Below are 17,631 nucleotides of genomic sequence, written 5' to 3' on the forward strand. Positions count from 1 at the left end.
GAAGTAGACCGGATGGAGCTGGAGCCCTATGGCTTCCCGATGATGGGCACTTTCTCCTCCTTAGGGATCAGCAGCAGCTGCTCACCCCGGGGCAAGGGACAGCCTTCTTCCCAGCCCTGCTCAACACCATACCTCTATTTTATAAAAGAGCTCAGCATCCAGCAGGGTCAGCTGCTCGGCTATTTCATGGCTGTGAAAGTCATGCAAAGTCCCCGGCCTAGAAGACAGAGGCATGAGATGAGCGGTGGGGACAGGGACAGCGGGAGCTGGCTGGGCGCCGTCCTGCGGCCTCAGAGCTGGGCGGCCAGAGCGAGCAGCCGCCCCAAGCCCGGCCTCACAGCAGGAGGACGGCAGCTTCAGAGCCGACCAGTGGCAGGGCAGGACCAGACTGCACTCCTGCTGGGGACCGTGGTGCCTCTGCCTGGTGGGTCCCATGGCCCCCACAGGCAGTTGTGCTGCCTGCGAATTCAGCCTGACCCCACGGCCGGGGCCCAGCGGGGACAGAGATGGCTCCACAGGGATGAAGACTGAAACACTCGCTGACAAGGAAGTGATGCTTCAACACCTATGACTAGGGCACAGGTAACAGACTAGAGCCTGTACAGGTTAGGAATGTTCAGGATGGCCTGGGGGGTGGGGGTGGTCCAGAATTCACAGTTACCACGTTAGTGCCGGGAAGACAAGAGCTGACCACAGCCCGGAATGCATTCACCTGTCCCTTGTCCTAGTAAGTGTCCCCAGGTCCTGCTTCCTCACTTCCAGGTTGAAAATGGGAGTTTTTTAAATCACCCATCATGACCCCCTGGAGGAGAGGCCCAGGCCCTGGGGAACCCACTGGGCTGTCCACAAGAACCGCCGCCGCCCCCCCCCCCCCCCATTGCAGGGCCTGGTCAGAACCAGGAAGAGAGGCTCTAGGGCTGGGGAGGTGGCTACCGGGCACCACTCCTGTGGAGGAGGGCCGCAGAAGCCATGGGCAGACAGCTGGTGGCTCACCTGGCGGCTACCCCCCGGGCTGCCAGGGGCTGGTCGGAGTTGGCACACCTGAGCAGCTTCTTCTGGTCCACCTTGTCCAGGATGTTCTTCCGGAGCACGCGGGCCAGGCTGAGCTCCCCGTTGCACACCAAGCGGAAGACCAGCTCCATCAGCAGCTTCAAGATCTCTTCTGTCAACTCCACGAGGCTAGAGGGCCAAAGGCCACACAGTGAGGGGCCAAGACACGGCCCAGGAAGAGAACGGCTGCCATCGGGCCCAGAATCCACCTCAGAATACCCAAGGGTCACAGGGCAGCGACCAGCAGGTCTAGGAAACCTCTTTAGGGAAGAGAGGAAGAAAAGGTGTCGGGATGGCCACCCGGAGCCTCAAAAGCGCCAGGAAAGGTCCCGTCCTGCCGGTGACACAGAACGGCCCCGCTCTCAGCAAATGCTTGCTGGCACTGGACAAGCTCCAGGGCCCCCGTCTGGGCCCGGGGCCACGGAGACACTCCCACTCCGATCCTGCCCCAGAGGAGGCCCCTGGTCCTGCCTGGGTGGTGAATCACTACGAGGCCCCTCAGAGCAGCCGCCCACAGGCCGCTCCTGAACTCCCTCTGCACAGCACTTTCCGTGCCTGGTGGTCTCGGTGCTGGCCTGGGCTGAGGCCATTCTCCCCGCAGAAAGGAAGCGCCTTGAAGGCAGGGCCGGCAGTTTCCTTCACCACGGCTCTCCAGACCTAGGAGACTGAGCGGCTGGACGTGCACTTGTTAAGTGAATGGTGACGGTGACTGCTGAGTCTGGGGAGAGGCGGGGGTGACTAGGCTACGCTGCATGTGCGAGGGACGGCCCCCCACGAGGAAAGCGGTGTGGCCCGTGGCTGGTATGGGTACCTGGGTCATTCTCCCCAAGGGTCTTGTTCAGGTGGGCGGGAGCAAGCCCGTATCAGAGCTGCAGGGTGGGGCTCTGTGGGCACACAGCTTGGGAGAAGCGGGGGGGGGGGGGGGGGGATGGGACGTGATGTCCCCAGCTCAGCAACGAAGCCTGCAGCCCCGGTGGGGAGCCCTGAGGTGCCCCGGCCTCCCTGCCACCTCCTGGGCATAAGCACTCACCACAGCTCATCCACCACCCGCACCAGCACAAAGAATGTGTTCTTGCTGACGCGCTTCTTGAATGTGTCGGCGAAGGGAGAGAACTTCTCGTACGTGGAGCGTAGGTTAAGGAAAGCCATTCTCACACGGGCAGGGATGGGCTGAGGAGAGAGGACAGCTACTTCTCCCAGCTGCCGTTTCCAGGGTGCTTATGATGTACAGGAGCCCTGCTTCCACTGCCTTCCCGTCCAGTCCCCCCAAGCTTTCCGGGGGACTTACTGAAATGCCGCGGGCTGCCCTGCTGAGCCTCAGGAGGAAAAAGGTGGTCAAAAACCACATGCCCTAAACACCCTCTCAGTGGGACTGGGCGGGGGGGGTCCCTAGGTGCCTCCTGCACTCCTGCCCCGAGTTTCCTCCCAGCCGTCTCTCCGCAGCTTCAGATGCCCCTGCCCCTCAGCAGCCACACACCAGGCCACCTCTAGCTCCTCGCCAAGGTAGTGGTTTCTGCCTGGAGGGGCAGAGATTCTCACCATCCTCTCAGACCCTGCTCTGGCTGTCCTTCCTGCTCTTCAGATATCCATGGGTGCTCAGGAAGGGGCCTCGCGCCAAGGATTGTCCCCAGAGCCTGCAGTTGCTGTGCAGGGTAGGGGCTGGGAACCTGAGCTCAAGAGTGTGTATGGGTCACTTAAGCTCTCCGAGGCTGTTTTCCTGAATCACGTAATAGGTAGTAATTTAACAGCATATGTAATACAGTAATAATATATCAAGTAGTTTTATAGCTAAGTGAGCCTTCACGTGCACGGGCTTAGCGTCCTGTCCGACGCTAGGAAGTTCTCAACAAGTGTGAGTTACTATCACTTGTTGAGCCAGGCCGGGGAGCAACTGAACGTGTGAGGCTATAGGGAACGTAAGTCTCTGCAGTGGGGGCTCCTTTCAGCTTGAGGGACCAGGTCCTCTAGGGCTGGGGCACGGGGACGGTGAAAGGAGCCACAGAGGTCCAGAGGAGACAAGAGGTCGAGCCTCAGGGCACGCAGGAAGGGAAGGGGGACAGCCTGGAGGACTCAGGACTTCCTGCCCCGGGTAGTAGCAGCTTCCAGCAGATGGCAGTCGTGGGCTGTGACATGGGAAGGTGGCCCGCTGTTAACAGCAGCAGCTCAGGTCAGCCTCTGCAGGAGGAGCAGGTTTGAGATAAAAGTCAATGACGCTGGGTCCTAGGGCCTGGGGTCTTCCTCAACCATTATTGCATGGTCATCCTTGAAAGGGTGAGCCCGTGAGGCAGATATGGGTGACGGGTAGGAGCCAATTCTGTCTGGACATGGTCTGTCAACTGCTGGGTCTGCCACCAGGAGGAGTGACTGTGCCTTCCCCCGAGGCTGTTCATGTGAGTCTTGACTCCCATAAGCCCCGCACACTTGGGACCTATCACCTCAATGGCCTGGGGCTCGGCTCAGAAGCTGCAGGTGCCAGCGACCTGGGCCTCCACAGGAGCCTGAGTGCGTTCTCCCTCTTGCGGTGTGTCAATTCCTTCTAACTCCTTTTCAGGACTTCCTAGTGACCACAACTGCTGTCAGGCAGCATACCCATGATCTGGCACCTCCTGTCATCCCACTCAGCACTCAGACAAGGAAGGAGACTGGAAGAGAAAGCCTGGCCTGAGGTCCCAAAGCTAGGGCGCGGGGGAGCCAGCAACAAAGGCCCTCTCTCTCCTGGCTGGCTCCCAAGGCTCCATGCTGGGAGGGGTGTGGGGCCAGGGCTGGGGGACCACGGGAAAGGATATCTGTACTGCAGCTTCTTGATGAGCTCCTCCGGGGTGATGAAGGTCCTGTAGGTGGTCAAGAAGGCCTCACAGTACAACACCAAATCTAGAGCGAAGAACAACTGATGAGTGATGCCCGCCACTGGCAGGAGACAAAGATGGGCAGCTCGCCTGCCGCACATACCTGCCATCCCTGACTACACCTCAAGAGCTTCTTATCTGTCCTAAGACTCGATGATTCAAAGGGTATTAATTGTGGGCATAGAGAAAATAATTCAAACTCATCAGCAGAATTCTGAAGCTAAATCATAGGTGATACTTTAGATGGGAGGGCCCAGGAACAAAATCTTGGGAATTTCCACATCTTGAGAGACCTAAGATAAGACTGTTCTTCTCTGGACACGGACCCCCTTCTCCTGTCTTCTCTCATTCATCCCCCAGCTCGCCAGGTGGAAGACTCGAGAGGATCCCCGCTTCTCCAGCGGAGCAGTGCAGGCTCCCGTGCCCTGGCCAATCAGCTCCAGGACAATCGAAAGCAAAAGCAACACCTGCTCCGGCATCTGGGATCTGGGGTCTGTGCAGGGGTGGGCCTGGCTGGAAGCACAGAGCATGGCCCGACAGCATCCTGCTCAGGCTCCTCCTTCCTGGATCCTAAACTCACCAGCTCACTGCCCACTGGGACTTTTGTTCAAAGACGGGCTAGGTGAGGAGGCAGAGATGGGCCCAGCACAGGCCACTGCCTGCTTCTGGAAGAACAGAGCCAAGGCTGCATGCCCTAAGCCGTGGGTGATCCAGTGTAGTACCACTAGGGTGGTCTCCAGTCCACAGGACGCCAACTGCCCAAGGAACGTGGTATGTGGCCCAGGGCCTCTGCCTCCACCATCCATCCACGTACAAATGACTTTGTTTCCCCGCAGCCTCAGAATCTCTCCGTGACTGAAATCAAGTGGAGGTCCCTGCTGGCAGCAGCGCCTCCTTTCCTGGGCACTGTTGGCCACCTGGAAGGCCCTGGACTGCCCTGCCCACGGGGCTCCCTCTGGCCGGGGCTGCAGCTGGCTGCACCTGCAGGAAGCAGAGCTTGCTGCTCCAAGCTGAGGACAGACCCAGCTCCCACTTCAGTCCTTAGGATAAAAATGAAAACTGTTCCTCTTGCCCAGCTGAGGCTGGTGCTCAGGCTCGCGTGGAGGAGGGTCTGCTGCAGAGCAGCAGAGCGAGGGCTGCTCCTGAGCATGGCCTCACGTCAGCTCCACGCATCTCCCTGTCCATTGGGGACCTGGCAAACAGCTGGGTCAGCTGAGGTCGGGCCGGGCCGGGCCGGGGCATGCCTGACTTTGAACTCAGTCACCAGGACCGGGTTCTGCCCCAGTCCAAAGAAACCAGGGGTGGGGGCGCCTGGGTGGCTCAGTCGTTAAGCATCTGCCTTCGGCTCAGGTCATGATCCCAGGGTCCTGGGATCAAGCCCCACATCAGGCTCCTGGCTCAGCGGGGAGCCTGCTTCTCCTTCTGCCTCTGCCTCTCTCCCTGCTCATGCTCTATCTCTGTGTCTCAAATGAATAAATAAAATCTTTAATTAATAAATAAATGAATAAATAAATAAACAAACCCCAAAGAAACCAGGGGTGAAGAAACCCCAGAAGGCAAAACAGTGGCTACAGTGAGTTTGTTGGGGTTTCTTCTTTTTCTCTATTCTTTAAATTCTCTGCAACATGACCATTTCTGTACTACTTTCATAATTTAAAAATTCCCAGAATCATTCTGTGTAACACATTTGGGGAAATCTGTAAAAATGGGGACATGGTCATATATAAAAGTAAAGTTGGTGGGTGAGGGTTTCAGGATTGGGGCATTTTAATTCTTCCCAGAATTGGCTTTAATACTGTTGTCACATCCCCTTTTTAATAACTTTCAAAGATGCAGAAGGGAGAGGAGTATGGGGAGCCCCCCACTGTGTGGGCCCTGCAGCGCCCCTCCCCCGTCCTGGCAGAGGTCAAGGTCCTGGCACCTCCTCTCCCCCTTTCTGCCAGAACCGGAGGTGGAGTGAGCGCGCTTTTGCTAGCACAGAGTCCACCCAACAGCAGGTCCCCTGCTTTTCCAGCCCGGTCAATGGATCAGAAGCCCGTCCTAGGACGGTGCCACCACTGCTCTAAGACCAGGCTCCGGACAGAACATGTGCCGGGGTCTGCTTGTGGAGGCCACGAGTGAAATCCTGTCTAGTGTCTGGAATAACACAGTGGGTCAGACATCAGGAAAAGCTGAAACAGCTACCTACGTGTTGCCGTAACGTTAACATTGTTGGACGTGTTGTTACTTGAGGTGCCGTTGGCAGAGAACCTAACTAGGTTCTGCACTCGCAGCAAACCCTCTGACGCCTCTGGGGGCCCTTGGGGTCGTCACTACCCTTTACCCGTGGAGGGTGCACCCTGAGAGGGCTGGTCCCATCCCCAGGGTGGGCTCTCCGCACAGTGGCCACAGGGCACCAAGACCACGTTCTGACCCCCGGAGGGCTGTGACAGAGACCAAGGCCCCTGCCCAGAGCACGGCCGCACCTTTCCTGTCTGTCTCAGTAGCGTGCACCAGTAGGATATCTCCAGACCCGCCACGGACGTCCGGCCCGTCGTCACCCTGCAAGGACAAAGCAAAGGAGGGCATGCAGCAGAATTCAGCCATGAAAAGAGTCGGATCAGAAAGTTGTAGGCAGAGACGAGATGACCGAGCCGCTGCACTGCGGAGAGCCCGGGGCCACCTTCCCTCTGCCCCCCCTCACCTGGGAGCAGTGTGACCGAGGGCAGAGCCTGCTCTGCACTCTGCAGACAGGACAGACCAGAACTCCTCTGGGAGGTGGACGGCCCTGGGAGCTGTCCAGACACCAGGGCACGTTGCACTGGGTCACTCCAGAGTTGGGGGACGATGGCACCATTAGATCTCTCCCTCTTCACCCACCCAGGGGGCAGGGAGGTGAGGAGGGGAGTTCTCATGCTGGGACGGTGGGACCCACAGGGAGGCAGGCAGGACGGCCACCAGGCACTCCCAAGAAGACTGTAGAGGCAGCAGGGCTATTTCCAAGTACAGTCACGTTCCTAAAACTGCAGCAAGCCATCCTAAATTTACATTTGTTTCCCCAGGTGCAAGGAGAAGTCACTTGTCATAACCTCACAAATTCTTCCACAGGGAGCCCTTAGAGGAGTGTAAAGCGTCACAAAGACGTTCAATTGTGCCTGACGTCGCTTCTATGATACCAGCTGCCCTCTGCCAATTAAGTAGTCTTACTTTCATGTGGGCAAACAGAAGCTTTAGCCCATAAGGCAGAGCGAGTGGTCAGCAGGGCCAGGAATGGGAGCCCAGCAGCACAGCACCAGGCCTGCCTGAGTGCCGCCCCCCGCCTCAACCTCTGGTTCTGAAGGAAACCAACCTCGTGAGCCCCCATGGGTTCACGGCCCTCAATTTTGGAGATGCACCTGCCGCTCCAGGGCATCCGTGTTTTCACCCCTGGACTCCAGAGTCCCGAGAGCATCTTGGATTTCCAGCTAAGGCTGAGGGTAGCTATGCCCAGGACCTGATTTTTCAGAAGGACTTTCTGGCAAGGGTCATGAAGCATCACTTCTCTCTGCAGAGAAGCCAGCTGCCCCACTGTCCCCGCCTGCCCTGCCCTGCCTGTTCTGCTCGGCCCAGCCCGACACTGTGCAAAGGGCAGAATCCGCTTGCTTGTCTGTGCGTCCGTGTGTGCGCTGCCATGGAGCCGGAGCCCAGAAACACGGTCACTTCCCCGGGGCTGGGTCGGGGCTATCACGTTAAGAGGCTCCTCTGTGTTTCCAGAATCGCACAAGGCCCTTCTGAGAAGCCACAGGACAGAGGCAGCTGCAGGCCAGAGATTTCTGAATCAGACTGTGCCTCCCACCAAAACTACAGTGGGTTATTTGGTCAATACAAATGTGAAGGCAGCTTATGCTAATGAGGGCTCACCACGCTCAGGCTCTATGCTGAGCTCCCTACACGGGTTTCACTGTTATAATATCCTCCAGAGTCCTGTCCTCTGGGGCTTAGAGATGTGACGTGACTTGCCCAAGATGACTCTCTAGAAGTGTCAGAGAAGGGGACAGTGCACTTTCTCCAGGAGGCCATCCATTTGCCCAGGATCCTTCAGCACCCCCGGTGGCCCAGGCACGGGTCAGGATAAACGCCGTGCACAGAGCCCACGAGATGTGGGGTGGCCACCTCATGGGTTGGTGCCTTGCATGCGTCCTTCTGTTTGAGACACCTCAAGGTTACATTGTCCTCAAAGCCCCCTCACCCCTTTATGGACCAGACCGCACAAGGCCTGTACTCACCTCCTGCTTGAGTGTCAGCCTTGCCATAATCTCATTGTGGTCGATGAGGGACAGCTCATCCACTTCCTCCTCCGATCGAGCCAACTCTGAACCATCTGGTGACCTTGAGGCCCTAGAGAGAGAAGTGGTTTGTGTTGCAAGGGTCCAGCAGACCCTGGGGTCCAGAACACCAGGGGGCTGAGGTAGTGCAGCCCTTTGCATGACTCCGAGTTATGACTGCCCCTAACAGGTTCTCCTGGAACTGCAGCTCCCACGTGAAGGCCACACTGCTCCCCACCCCAGCACAGGGGGCCTGAGTGGGGGCCGGAAGCCAGGGCACAGACTGGATTTCCAGCACCACTACTAATGACTTGTGTGACCTTGGGACATTTCTTGCTCTCTGTGGATGCTCTGTCAATGGAAGGGATTAAGAAAGAGACTGGGGCGCCTGGGTGGCTCAGGGGGTTAAGCATCCGACTCTTGATCTCAGCTTAGTTCTTGATCTCAGGGTCATGAGTTCAAGTCCTGCGTTGGGCTCCATGCTGGGCGTGGAGCCTACTTTAAAAAAAAAAGAAAAAGAGAATAAAGAAAAGAAAAAAACGAAAAGAAAAAAAGATCAAGAAGGTTTCATTGAGCTATTTAAGTAAGTGATGGGATGAGTCGCTCTGTCAAGGCCACCATATGCACAGTCAGTATCCAGGGACAGGAAGAGCGAAAGGGCAAGCGGGTGGGGAGAGTGTGCATGGCTATGAATGTCGTTCCTCAAGTCTTTTCCAAGGGCCACCTTTCTGTGGGACCGAGAAGCATGAACCAGGCGGACTGGCCCTTGTCCTTGGGGTGCCGGGGGTAGCAGGAGAGACTGACGTGAAAACGAGCAGTAGGGGCAGCAGCCTGAGCAGAAAGCCCAGGCCGGTGTGAAGGGCAGCAGGCCCCTGCGGCAGGACAGCCGAGCAGAGACCTGCGGCACTGAGCAGGAGTTCGCTGGTGAAGGGGGAGGAGGAGAGAACCCCCAGCAGAGGGGAAATGTGGGGCAGCGAGGGGGCATGCCAGGAGCAGACGGATGCTGGTGTGCAGGCACCTTGCTTCCCTAGCATTTCCTCCCGTATCCCCGTTTCATTCTGATGATTTCCACCGTGCTGGCCTTGTGGTCATAGGCTACATTTTTAACGCTAAGTATGTGAGACATAAAAATTTATGCCTTCAGTAAGACAGGGATGGCCCAGAGCAAAATCACACATGGTCCTGGGAGGAACCATCTGCTACATGTCCCTCCAGTGTCGGGTCTGCGCTCTGGCCTTCGTGGAAAGAGGACAACATTTTCACAATTTCTTCTAAGCAGTCAATGTGCTCATCCTTCTTTTTTTTTTTTTTTTTTTTTTTTACAAAGGCCATCTGCAACTCTGAAAAATGGTGCTCTTGGGTTCAGTGCGGCTGGAGGCAGAACCCGTGGGCTCCTGTCGCTTGGCGCAGACACCGTTTGCTACTAGGTGTTCAACTACAAAACCCATCACCCCCTGCTTAACCCGTGGGGAGATCTTAGCCCGGGTAGATGGATCAGGCAGACTCATGGATAGCACCTAGGACTGGCCACGAGCAGCCTGGGTGGGCAGCCCTCTGCAGCAGGCCTCTACAGAATGAATGCTTTCTATTTTTATTCCTGTCTCTTGCTATTTCATTTTTACCACCTCTTCAACCATTTATGCTTAGGCCTGACAAGTGGGTACTGCCTAGCTCTGTGCCTAGAACCCCAGAGGTAGCTGAACCTTGGCCTAGAGAGGGAGGGAAAGCTTGAACTTGTAGAATAGTTCACTAAGAAGGCGATGTCAACATGAAGTTGTGGATGGCAGAGTGGATCTGCAGGCCCTACACATGGAGATATTTACTAGGTATTTCTAAACCTGGTCAGGTGTGACTTGTGCTAATACTGAAAAATGTTACAAAAGATTAAAGAGACACACAACTAAATGTACTGACTCCTGACTGGTCTTGGTTCTAAAAAAAATAAGCTACACAAGTTAATTTTAGGGAGAATTGGGGAAATGGAAGATGGTTTGCATATCAGATGATACGAGGGAATCTATTATTAATTTTCTTAGGTGTGATGATGGTATTGTAATCTGGTAGGCTTTTAAAATATTTTAGGAGGAGGGGTGCCTGGGTGGTTCAGTCAGTTGAGCATCCAACTCTTTTTTTTTTTTTTTTAAAGATATTTCTTTATTGAGAGAGAGCGTGAGAGTGAGCACAGGCAGGGGAGGGGTACAGAGAGATGGAGAAGCAGAATCCCCGCTGATCAGGGAGCCCTGTGCGGGGCTGGATCCCAAGACCCTGGGATCATGACCTAAGCTGAAGGCAGATGCATAACTGACTGGGCCAGCCAGCAGCCCTAAGCGTCCAACTCTTGATTTCGGCTCAGGTCATGATCTCAGGGTCGTGAGATCAAGCTCTGCATCGGGCTCTGTTCTGGATGGGGAATCTGCTTGAGATTCTCTCTCTCTCCCCCTCTTGCCCGCACCCCGACCCCCACATGCTCACACTCTCTAAAATAAATAAGCCGTTTTAAAAAATTAAAATATTTTAGGAGGCACACTGAAGTATTCAGGGGCTGTGTGTCATGTCTGTAACTTACTTTCAAATGGTTTAATAACACAATATACACACATCTAGTAACTCACAGTAAGTTTTTGGGGGGGTGGTCTTTGACACCCCCTTAGTGCGCCTGAACTTGGAAGAGGCCAAGGAAGGTTGGCCTGGGATTTAAGACTGTCATGGGTCATTTGTAGAGCAGATCGTATGTGAACACATAATCAGGAAGTAAGGCAGACTGCATGCCAGAATGAAGGCCTTTAAGGGTGGGATTATCAGTGACGTATCCGGTTGACTCACACATTTCTGTACTTGCCATGTTTTCTACCCTGAACACACAGAATGTTGCGAGTCAGAAGAAAGGAAAGGGTGTACACCTCAAGCTCCCGCAGGCCCGGAGTGCTGGCGGGCAAGGGGCCGCCCTCCCCAGCCGGGCCTGCAGCTTTCAAGGAACCTGCTCCACCTGGTCACTCCCTACCTGTCACTGTCTCTGCTCTCCTTCCCGGCCGTGCTGCTGGCCGACGAGGGATCTCTGGGATGTCCGTCTTTCATAGCTGGTGATTCCTGAAAAGAGAAGTCAGTACTGGGTTTGTGACAGGTGCCCCATGCTGGGAGGATCTGTTTCCCAGCATTCCCGCCTGCAAGTGGCTTCCGAGCGCAAGTTCCTACGGAGCAATCCGACATGTGAACAAGGTAACCGTGAATGTGGTTAATGACACAGGAAGGGCAAGGCCCTCTTCGGACTAGCATCTTGCCTTTATGGACAGTGAAGGTGCCCCTACTTAGGACCTCTGTCAGCTGCCAACCTAGATGAAGCCATCTCAAGCACCTCCTAGAAGAAAGGACTGTCACGGTTGCCACTACTCGGCCAGGCTCAGCCAAGCACTGTGCTAAGGGCTTCGTGTACCTCTTCTCACCTGGCCCTGACCAAGACCCTGTCTGTTCAGTGGCGTCACTGTGCCCACTCACACACAGAGACACAGGCTGGGAGCGATTAAAGGCCCTGCCCAAGACCACACAGCTAGAAGGCTACAGACTGCATTCAAACCCAGGGGTGTCTGCCTCCAAAACCTGTGTCTTTAACCACGGTGCCCTGCCGGCATGCAGCAAACCTTTGCTGACTTCCTAGTTAAACCAAGTCCTCAGGACTGCCATGTTCAACTGCCTCCCAGTATGGTTCCAAGGGGTCTAACTGCTCAAGCGCATGAGTGCAACCCCCTCTCCTCCAGCGGCCTGGCCCTGGTAATCTGGGCCCACCCCACTCAGTGACAACATGGCTATCTGGCATCCCTGGTCTGCCACCGAGGCCACAACAGAGAGCAGGGCGGCACGAATACACGGATTATCCTCAGGGCAGTGCTCTGAGGAAAAGTCAGCACTGAACGTGGTCATGGGTGGAGGGGGAGAGCCATGGAAGGCCAGCTAGGGATAGGCTCCATCGTGTGGAGGCTAAACTGGATGACGCAGGGGCACAGGTGACCAGAGCGGACAGGCGAGGAGCGAACATCGGAAGAGAAACAGCTTCCATGCACAGGGTCGAATCCCACCGGAGTGAAAACTCTAATGTTCTATGACTTGCTAATGCCTAAAGTGGGGCTTGCTTTTGTGTGGACAGCTAAGATCCTGTGGGGATGCCCTTGGTGTGGGGGGGGCATCTTACAAGGAGTGACCATACTTTTAATGGTCTGGGCCCCGTGAGCTGATCACCAGGGTGGACTCGAGTCCTCATGGCACCTCCTCTCAAGGGACTCATTATTTTTTGAAGCTTTTGAACTTGTTCATGTTTTGCTGCAGCAAAACCCAGAAAGCTGACCGCTCAGCAGAACGGCCGTATCAAGCTGGGACAGAAGTCAACCAAAGGTGGCCGCATCAGGTGTTTCTCTATGCTCTCAGGAGGGAGGTGCATTAACACAGTAGGGGCTCAATGCCAGACCCACCCGGCTTCTGAGGAAGCTGTTCCTGTGGGGGTGAAGAAGAGTGCCGGGGGGAGCATGAGGGGGCGAAGGCTCGGGAGGCTTGGTGGTGTAGGAGAAAAGACTCCCGCCCTCTGGGTAGGGGACAGAAGATGGACCTCAACACTAGAAGACAAGATAGAAAGAAATCCCGGAGAGCAACCAATGTGTGGCCAGGCCAACACCATGCTGCCTCTGCAGATTTCCAGAAGACCCCTGTGGCCTGAAGAGTGCCACACGCACTGAAAGCAGAGGGAGGACCTCCTCCAGGAGCCATGTCCTCTCCCCACGGAGCCATGCTGGCTCTCGGCAAGGCGGCAGGGCCCCAGCCTGCTAGTGACCGGGAGGCTCAGCCAGGCAGAAGCAGGGCCCAACCCTGCCAGGCCAGGCCACATGCACGAGGCAGCCCCGAGGTTACTTACTCCTCGAGAGTGAACCAGCTCCTCGCTGCCCTGGCCAGAGGAATACAGATTGACGTATTCACCCTCACCAGCCTCCTCACTGGTGTTTTCACTCTGGGGGAGACAGGATGAGAGGAAGTGCACATGTGACAGGCCCCCTAGGCAGCCGGCACGGCTCAGAGAGAGTGGCCTACCGGGCTGGCCCTGCCTGGGGCCCTCCTCCCGTGGGGAGGCAAAGGGGCAGCAGCGGGCCCTTGCTGCTCCTTGGGAAGCTTCCCCCCTGGCCAGAGAACGCTGCCGCTTTTGCCACCTCTTGCCTCTGTGTTACAGGGGACGCAACCTTCCTGCTGGATCTTCCCCAAAGAGGGGGAGGGCCATTCACACTGCCCCAGAGGAGGCGCACTCCTCCCTGCGCTGCCCCAGAGGGGGCTCCCAGTGCCATGGGAGCGGCAGGCCGTGGAAGGAGAGAGGCCACACCAGACAGGTCAACACGCGGCCGCGCCCTGCGCCCTGCAAGGTGGTGGCCCCGTGCCCCGATGAAGAACTCAGCGAGCGCAACAGCACAGGCAGCAGATCCTCCATCAGCACCACATACAGCACCAGAGGCCACTACCTCTGACCTCCATCAGGGTCCTGTCTGCATCTGTCTTCCAAATGCGTCGGTGGCTTTCTCTAACACACAACCCAACGGAAAAGCGGGAGCATTTTCTGTCTCATGCGCATCAGGACTGTCTCTGACTGGTCACTAATCTGTTGGTGGAAAATCAGATTCCCCATCTGACGGGAACTTCGTACGGAAGGTTCCCACTTCTGTTCTGGAGACAGACAGGCTACTACCACACTTTGTGACCTTCCGGGGACCCGGACCTAGCCCCGCGGCTACTGGGCACGTGCCAGCAACGGGCCTGGCTGCCGGGGATGGGCGGTGATGGCGGGCTCGTGAGTGGCCATCCTGCTTTCTCAGAACGGGCAGCCCCACGTGGAGGGCAGTGTGTGCTGAGTTCTCACCGAAGGCGTCTGGGGCGAGTCAGTGAGAGAGATTTCGGAAGGAAGGCGGACAGTGTTCCCATGAAAGTTGCTCTCCTGAGAAGATGAGAGAGGCCCGTCCACGGTGCTGGGAGGCAGACTGGCCACGGCTGGCACCACTAAGTCAGAGCTCTGAGGCTGGTGGACGGGGGGGAAATGTGCAGAGGAAGAGGAGGTAGGCGGAAGGAAAGGCTGAGCAGAAGCTTGGCCGTGAGGCACGAAGTCCTGGGAGTAGGACCTAAACACAGACTTACACTACGGATCCAGGCGGAAGACACACAAAAATGGGAAGACGGGAAGAAGAAAACAGACAAGAGAAAAAGTCGTTAGATTAACTCAGCTGAGCTGCGGCAGGCTGTTCACAGCAATTCTGACGAGGACCACCGACCAGGCCAACCCAACTCCCGCACTCCTCTGGCCGAGGTCCCCCAACCTGGGCACATCCTCCCTTGAGAAGGGCCTGAGGACCGGCCAGCCCCTTCTTCGGCGTCTGAACAGTGGGACGCGGGCACCCGCAAAGAAGCGCCAGCCCTGCATGCTGTCCAGGTGGTCCAGCTCCGTGCTCCGCCAAACCCAACCCGTGCCCTGGTCCCTTCAGAACTTGTGGCTAAATTCAGCACGTGCACCCAGACACCTGGGTCCTATTTACTCATTTTGAATCTTCTGCATGAATCTCTGCGGTTTTATCCCTTGAAAGTCAAACACTACAGCCTTTTAAATGCCGTAATGCACCTGAAATGCTTTTGGAAGGGTTAGGCCTTAAAAATGGTTGGAAGGACTGTGCTATCAAAATGCTAAAAATTTCTGAGTTCACGCCCCTTCCCATACAATCTTTTCCTTTTTTTTTTTTTTAAACAAATGAAGGGGTCTTGCAATGCTTCTGATACCACCCTACAGGGGCAAGGCTACACTCTCCCAGATTCTCATCAGGAGAGAGATCTGGGGCGCCTGGGTGGCTCAGTTGGTTAAGCGACTGACTGCCTTCGGCTCAGGTCGTGATCCCGGAGTCCCGGGATCGAGTCCCGCATCGGGCTCCCTGTTCGGCGAGGAGCCTGCTTCTCCCTCTGACCCTCTCCCCTCTCATGTACTCTCTCTCTCTCATTCTCGCTCTCTCAAATAAATAAATCTTAAAAAAAAAAAAAAAAAGAGAGAGAGGTCTGGAGCCAGGCTGAGGGGTGACAGTGAATGCCCGCAGCTTCTTAGTCAACGAGCACTGTCCAGGGCCTGGGCTCTGCTGCAGGAGGAGGGACAAAGGAGCTCTGGGACCAGGGGCCACCAGGCTCAGAACCTGACAATGTCACCATGTCCCATAAAGGGCCTGACAACCTGATGCTGTCTCAGGGTAATGGGAGAGGGGCATGTGGAAGGGTCTGTATCCAAAGTCCTTGCCAGGCCCACTTTCCCACTATAGATGCCGGAATCTGACAAGAGCCAAGTTCAACGCAAATGTGCATATCACTCACTCAAACGTTCTCTGCATTTTGCCACTGGACTTCAGAACCCAGGACAAGGAAAAGGGGGGAAGAAGAAATAAAATTTCCAACAGGAGGTTAAAACCACTCACATCCTTAAGTGCTTTTACAAAGTTATACTTTGCCCTGGACTGAGAGTGGCCACAACTCAAGTGACAGGCACGCTCCCCCTCCGTCCCACCCGCTGCTGGCCTGGCCCTGGCTTCTTCCTGGCTGGGCTGATTAAAACTTCCTTTGGCTTGGATGGTTTACATCAAACTCAGGACACCTGCCCGTGGTGCCTACTCCCTCTCACACATTCTATTTCTCCATCTAACTCCCCAAATCAAGATCAACCCTGTATGTGGCCAAACAAGTCGGTGCGGAGTGCCATCCATGTTCTGAGTGACAGACACTGAAGGTTTAGCTTCTTGGTAAGAAGCTCCGTGCCCAACCTTCTTTCTGAATGAGCTGCATGAGGGGATCCCCAGCTCCGAGGCTCTCATACGGGGAGCTGAGGCACCGGAGTATCCACAGTGCCCTCACCAGCCAGGTGCCACATTTCACCAGCCTTTCCCAGCGACCACCCAGGCCTGGGGGACTCACCCTAGGCCTTGCTGGGGATGGCAGTGGGGTAAAGTGTTTGGCTTCTGGGACTCTCCCCCCCATAGTGAGGCTCTCACTGGCTGGGAAAGGCCACAGAGAAGACAGTGTGGGGGAACGCACTGGCCAGCGGATGGCAGGGCCCGGTCCTGGGAGGCCACCCCGAGGGAAGCCCACACCGCCGCTTCAGGCAGTGGCTTCAGTCTCATGCAGGAGCCCGGTTCTCAGATCTCTTGCCTGCGCATCTCCAAGGGTAGGTGCTGCCTTGAGATCTGACAGAGGCCTTTCCCTTGCGCATGAATTCAACTAGTTTAAGATCAATGTTGCTGAAGGTTTGTATCTCTCAATTCATATGCTGAAATCCTAACTTGCATACATGGTGGTATCAGGACGTTATCAGGTTTGGGAGGCTCTTAAGACCTCTCATAAATGTGATTAGTGCCATATAAAAGAGGATCCAGAGAGATCCCTTGCCCTTCCACCATGTGAGAATACAATGAAAAGTCTGTGACCAGAAGGGGCACCAGCCCTGTTGGCAGCCTGACCTTGGACCTCCCGCTCTAGAACCGTGCTGTGTATTACCACCCAGTCTGTGGAACTGCGTTCGAGCAGCCTGAACAGACTGAGGCATATGCCAGTTCTTTCAAGAGTCCTGACACTGCCCTCGTTGACCGCCCCCACCCAATGTAAGCTTACTCAGCACTCGAGCAGGCCCTGCAGTGACTGAGCACCTGATGTATCTACGTAAGCGGTTTCTGCACAATCACATGACGTTGTCAAGTCTGATAGGGCCTTCTGAACAAGCTCTGATCTGAGTCGGGTGGCCTACCCACACACACCGTGGGTGTGTCTTCTGGGAGACGGTACAAGGATGACTACTGAGGGCACAATCTCAAGTCACACAGACTGGGCTCTGGGCCATCTCTTTCTACCTGTGTGACCTTGGGTAAGTAACTGAAGTTCCTGAGCCTCGGTTTCTTTATTTATTTATTTAAGTCACCTCTACACTCAACGTGGGCCTCGAACTCACGGCCCTGAGATCAAGAGCTGCACGCTCCTCCAACTGAGCCAGCCGGGCACCCTGGTTTCTTCATCTTTAAAACGGGGATGGAAACATGTAATAATGTATGTTAATTACACTTGAATAAAAAAACAAATAAAAATAAGTGAAACGGGTATGAAAACACCAGCACTCCTCTCAGAAGGTCTGTGTGGATTTACTGAGCTGGCGCCCTGCAGTCCTGAGCACGGTGGTGGCACGTGATGCACACTCTCAGCTCTCCTCCCTCACCTGCCAAAGCACCAGTCCGGAAGCCACTGCAAACCACAGAGCTGAGGGGCTTAACGGGGTCTACTACCTATTTCCCCAATGAAGGACTACGTATGCGTTGACTCTAATGTTATAACTGAAGCGCCCAGAATACCGCCTGACTCGCAGCAGTGTCTCGGCTCCGAGCGGGGAAGGTAACCGACAAGCTTTCCCCGCCACATTGGGA

General features: G+C 55.7%; 1 protein-coding gene across 3 annotated transcripts in view; it reads right to left on the reverse strand.

Annotated features, from left to right (window-relative positions):
* Positions 1-17,631, reverse strand: part of RAPGEF1 (Rap guanine nucleotide exchange factor 1) — a 136,772-nt gene that overhangs the window by 6,416 nt on the left and 112,725 nt on the right. For 2 of the 3 annotated variants that reach the window (XM_088018863.1, XM_088018862.1), the window contains 7 exons: positions 11,181-11,266; positions 8,141-8,252; positions 6,362-6,437; positions 3,837-3,921; positions 2,081-2,173; positions 994-1,179; positions 133-217 (listed from right to left, as the gene is read on the reverse strand). In XM_088018863.1, the coding sequence (XP_087874989.1) occupies positions 133-217; positions 994-1,179; positions 2,081-2,173; positions 3,837-3,921; positions 6,362-6,437; positions 8,141-8,252; positions 11,181-11,266 (723 nt within the window). Of the gene's footprint in view, positions 1-132; positions 218-993; positions 1,180-2,080; positions 2,174-3,836; positions 3,922-6,361; positions 6,438-8,140; positions 8,253-11,180; positions 11,267-14,063; positions 14,337-17,631 lie in introns of all 3 variants that reach the window. The other variant, XM_088018861.1, reaches the window with a different exon arrangement.

Source organism: Eumetopias jubatus, unplaced genomic scaffold (assembly GCF_037043125.1).
Source record: "Eumetopias jubatus isolate StellerSeaLion01/CBP00866 unplaced genomic scaffold, mEumJub1_p1.0 scaffold_15, whole genome shotgun sequence".
NCBI classification, from domain to species: domain Eukaryota; kingdom Metazoa; phylum Chordata; class Mammalia; order Carnivora; family Otariidae; genus Eumetopias; species Eumetopias jubatus.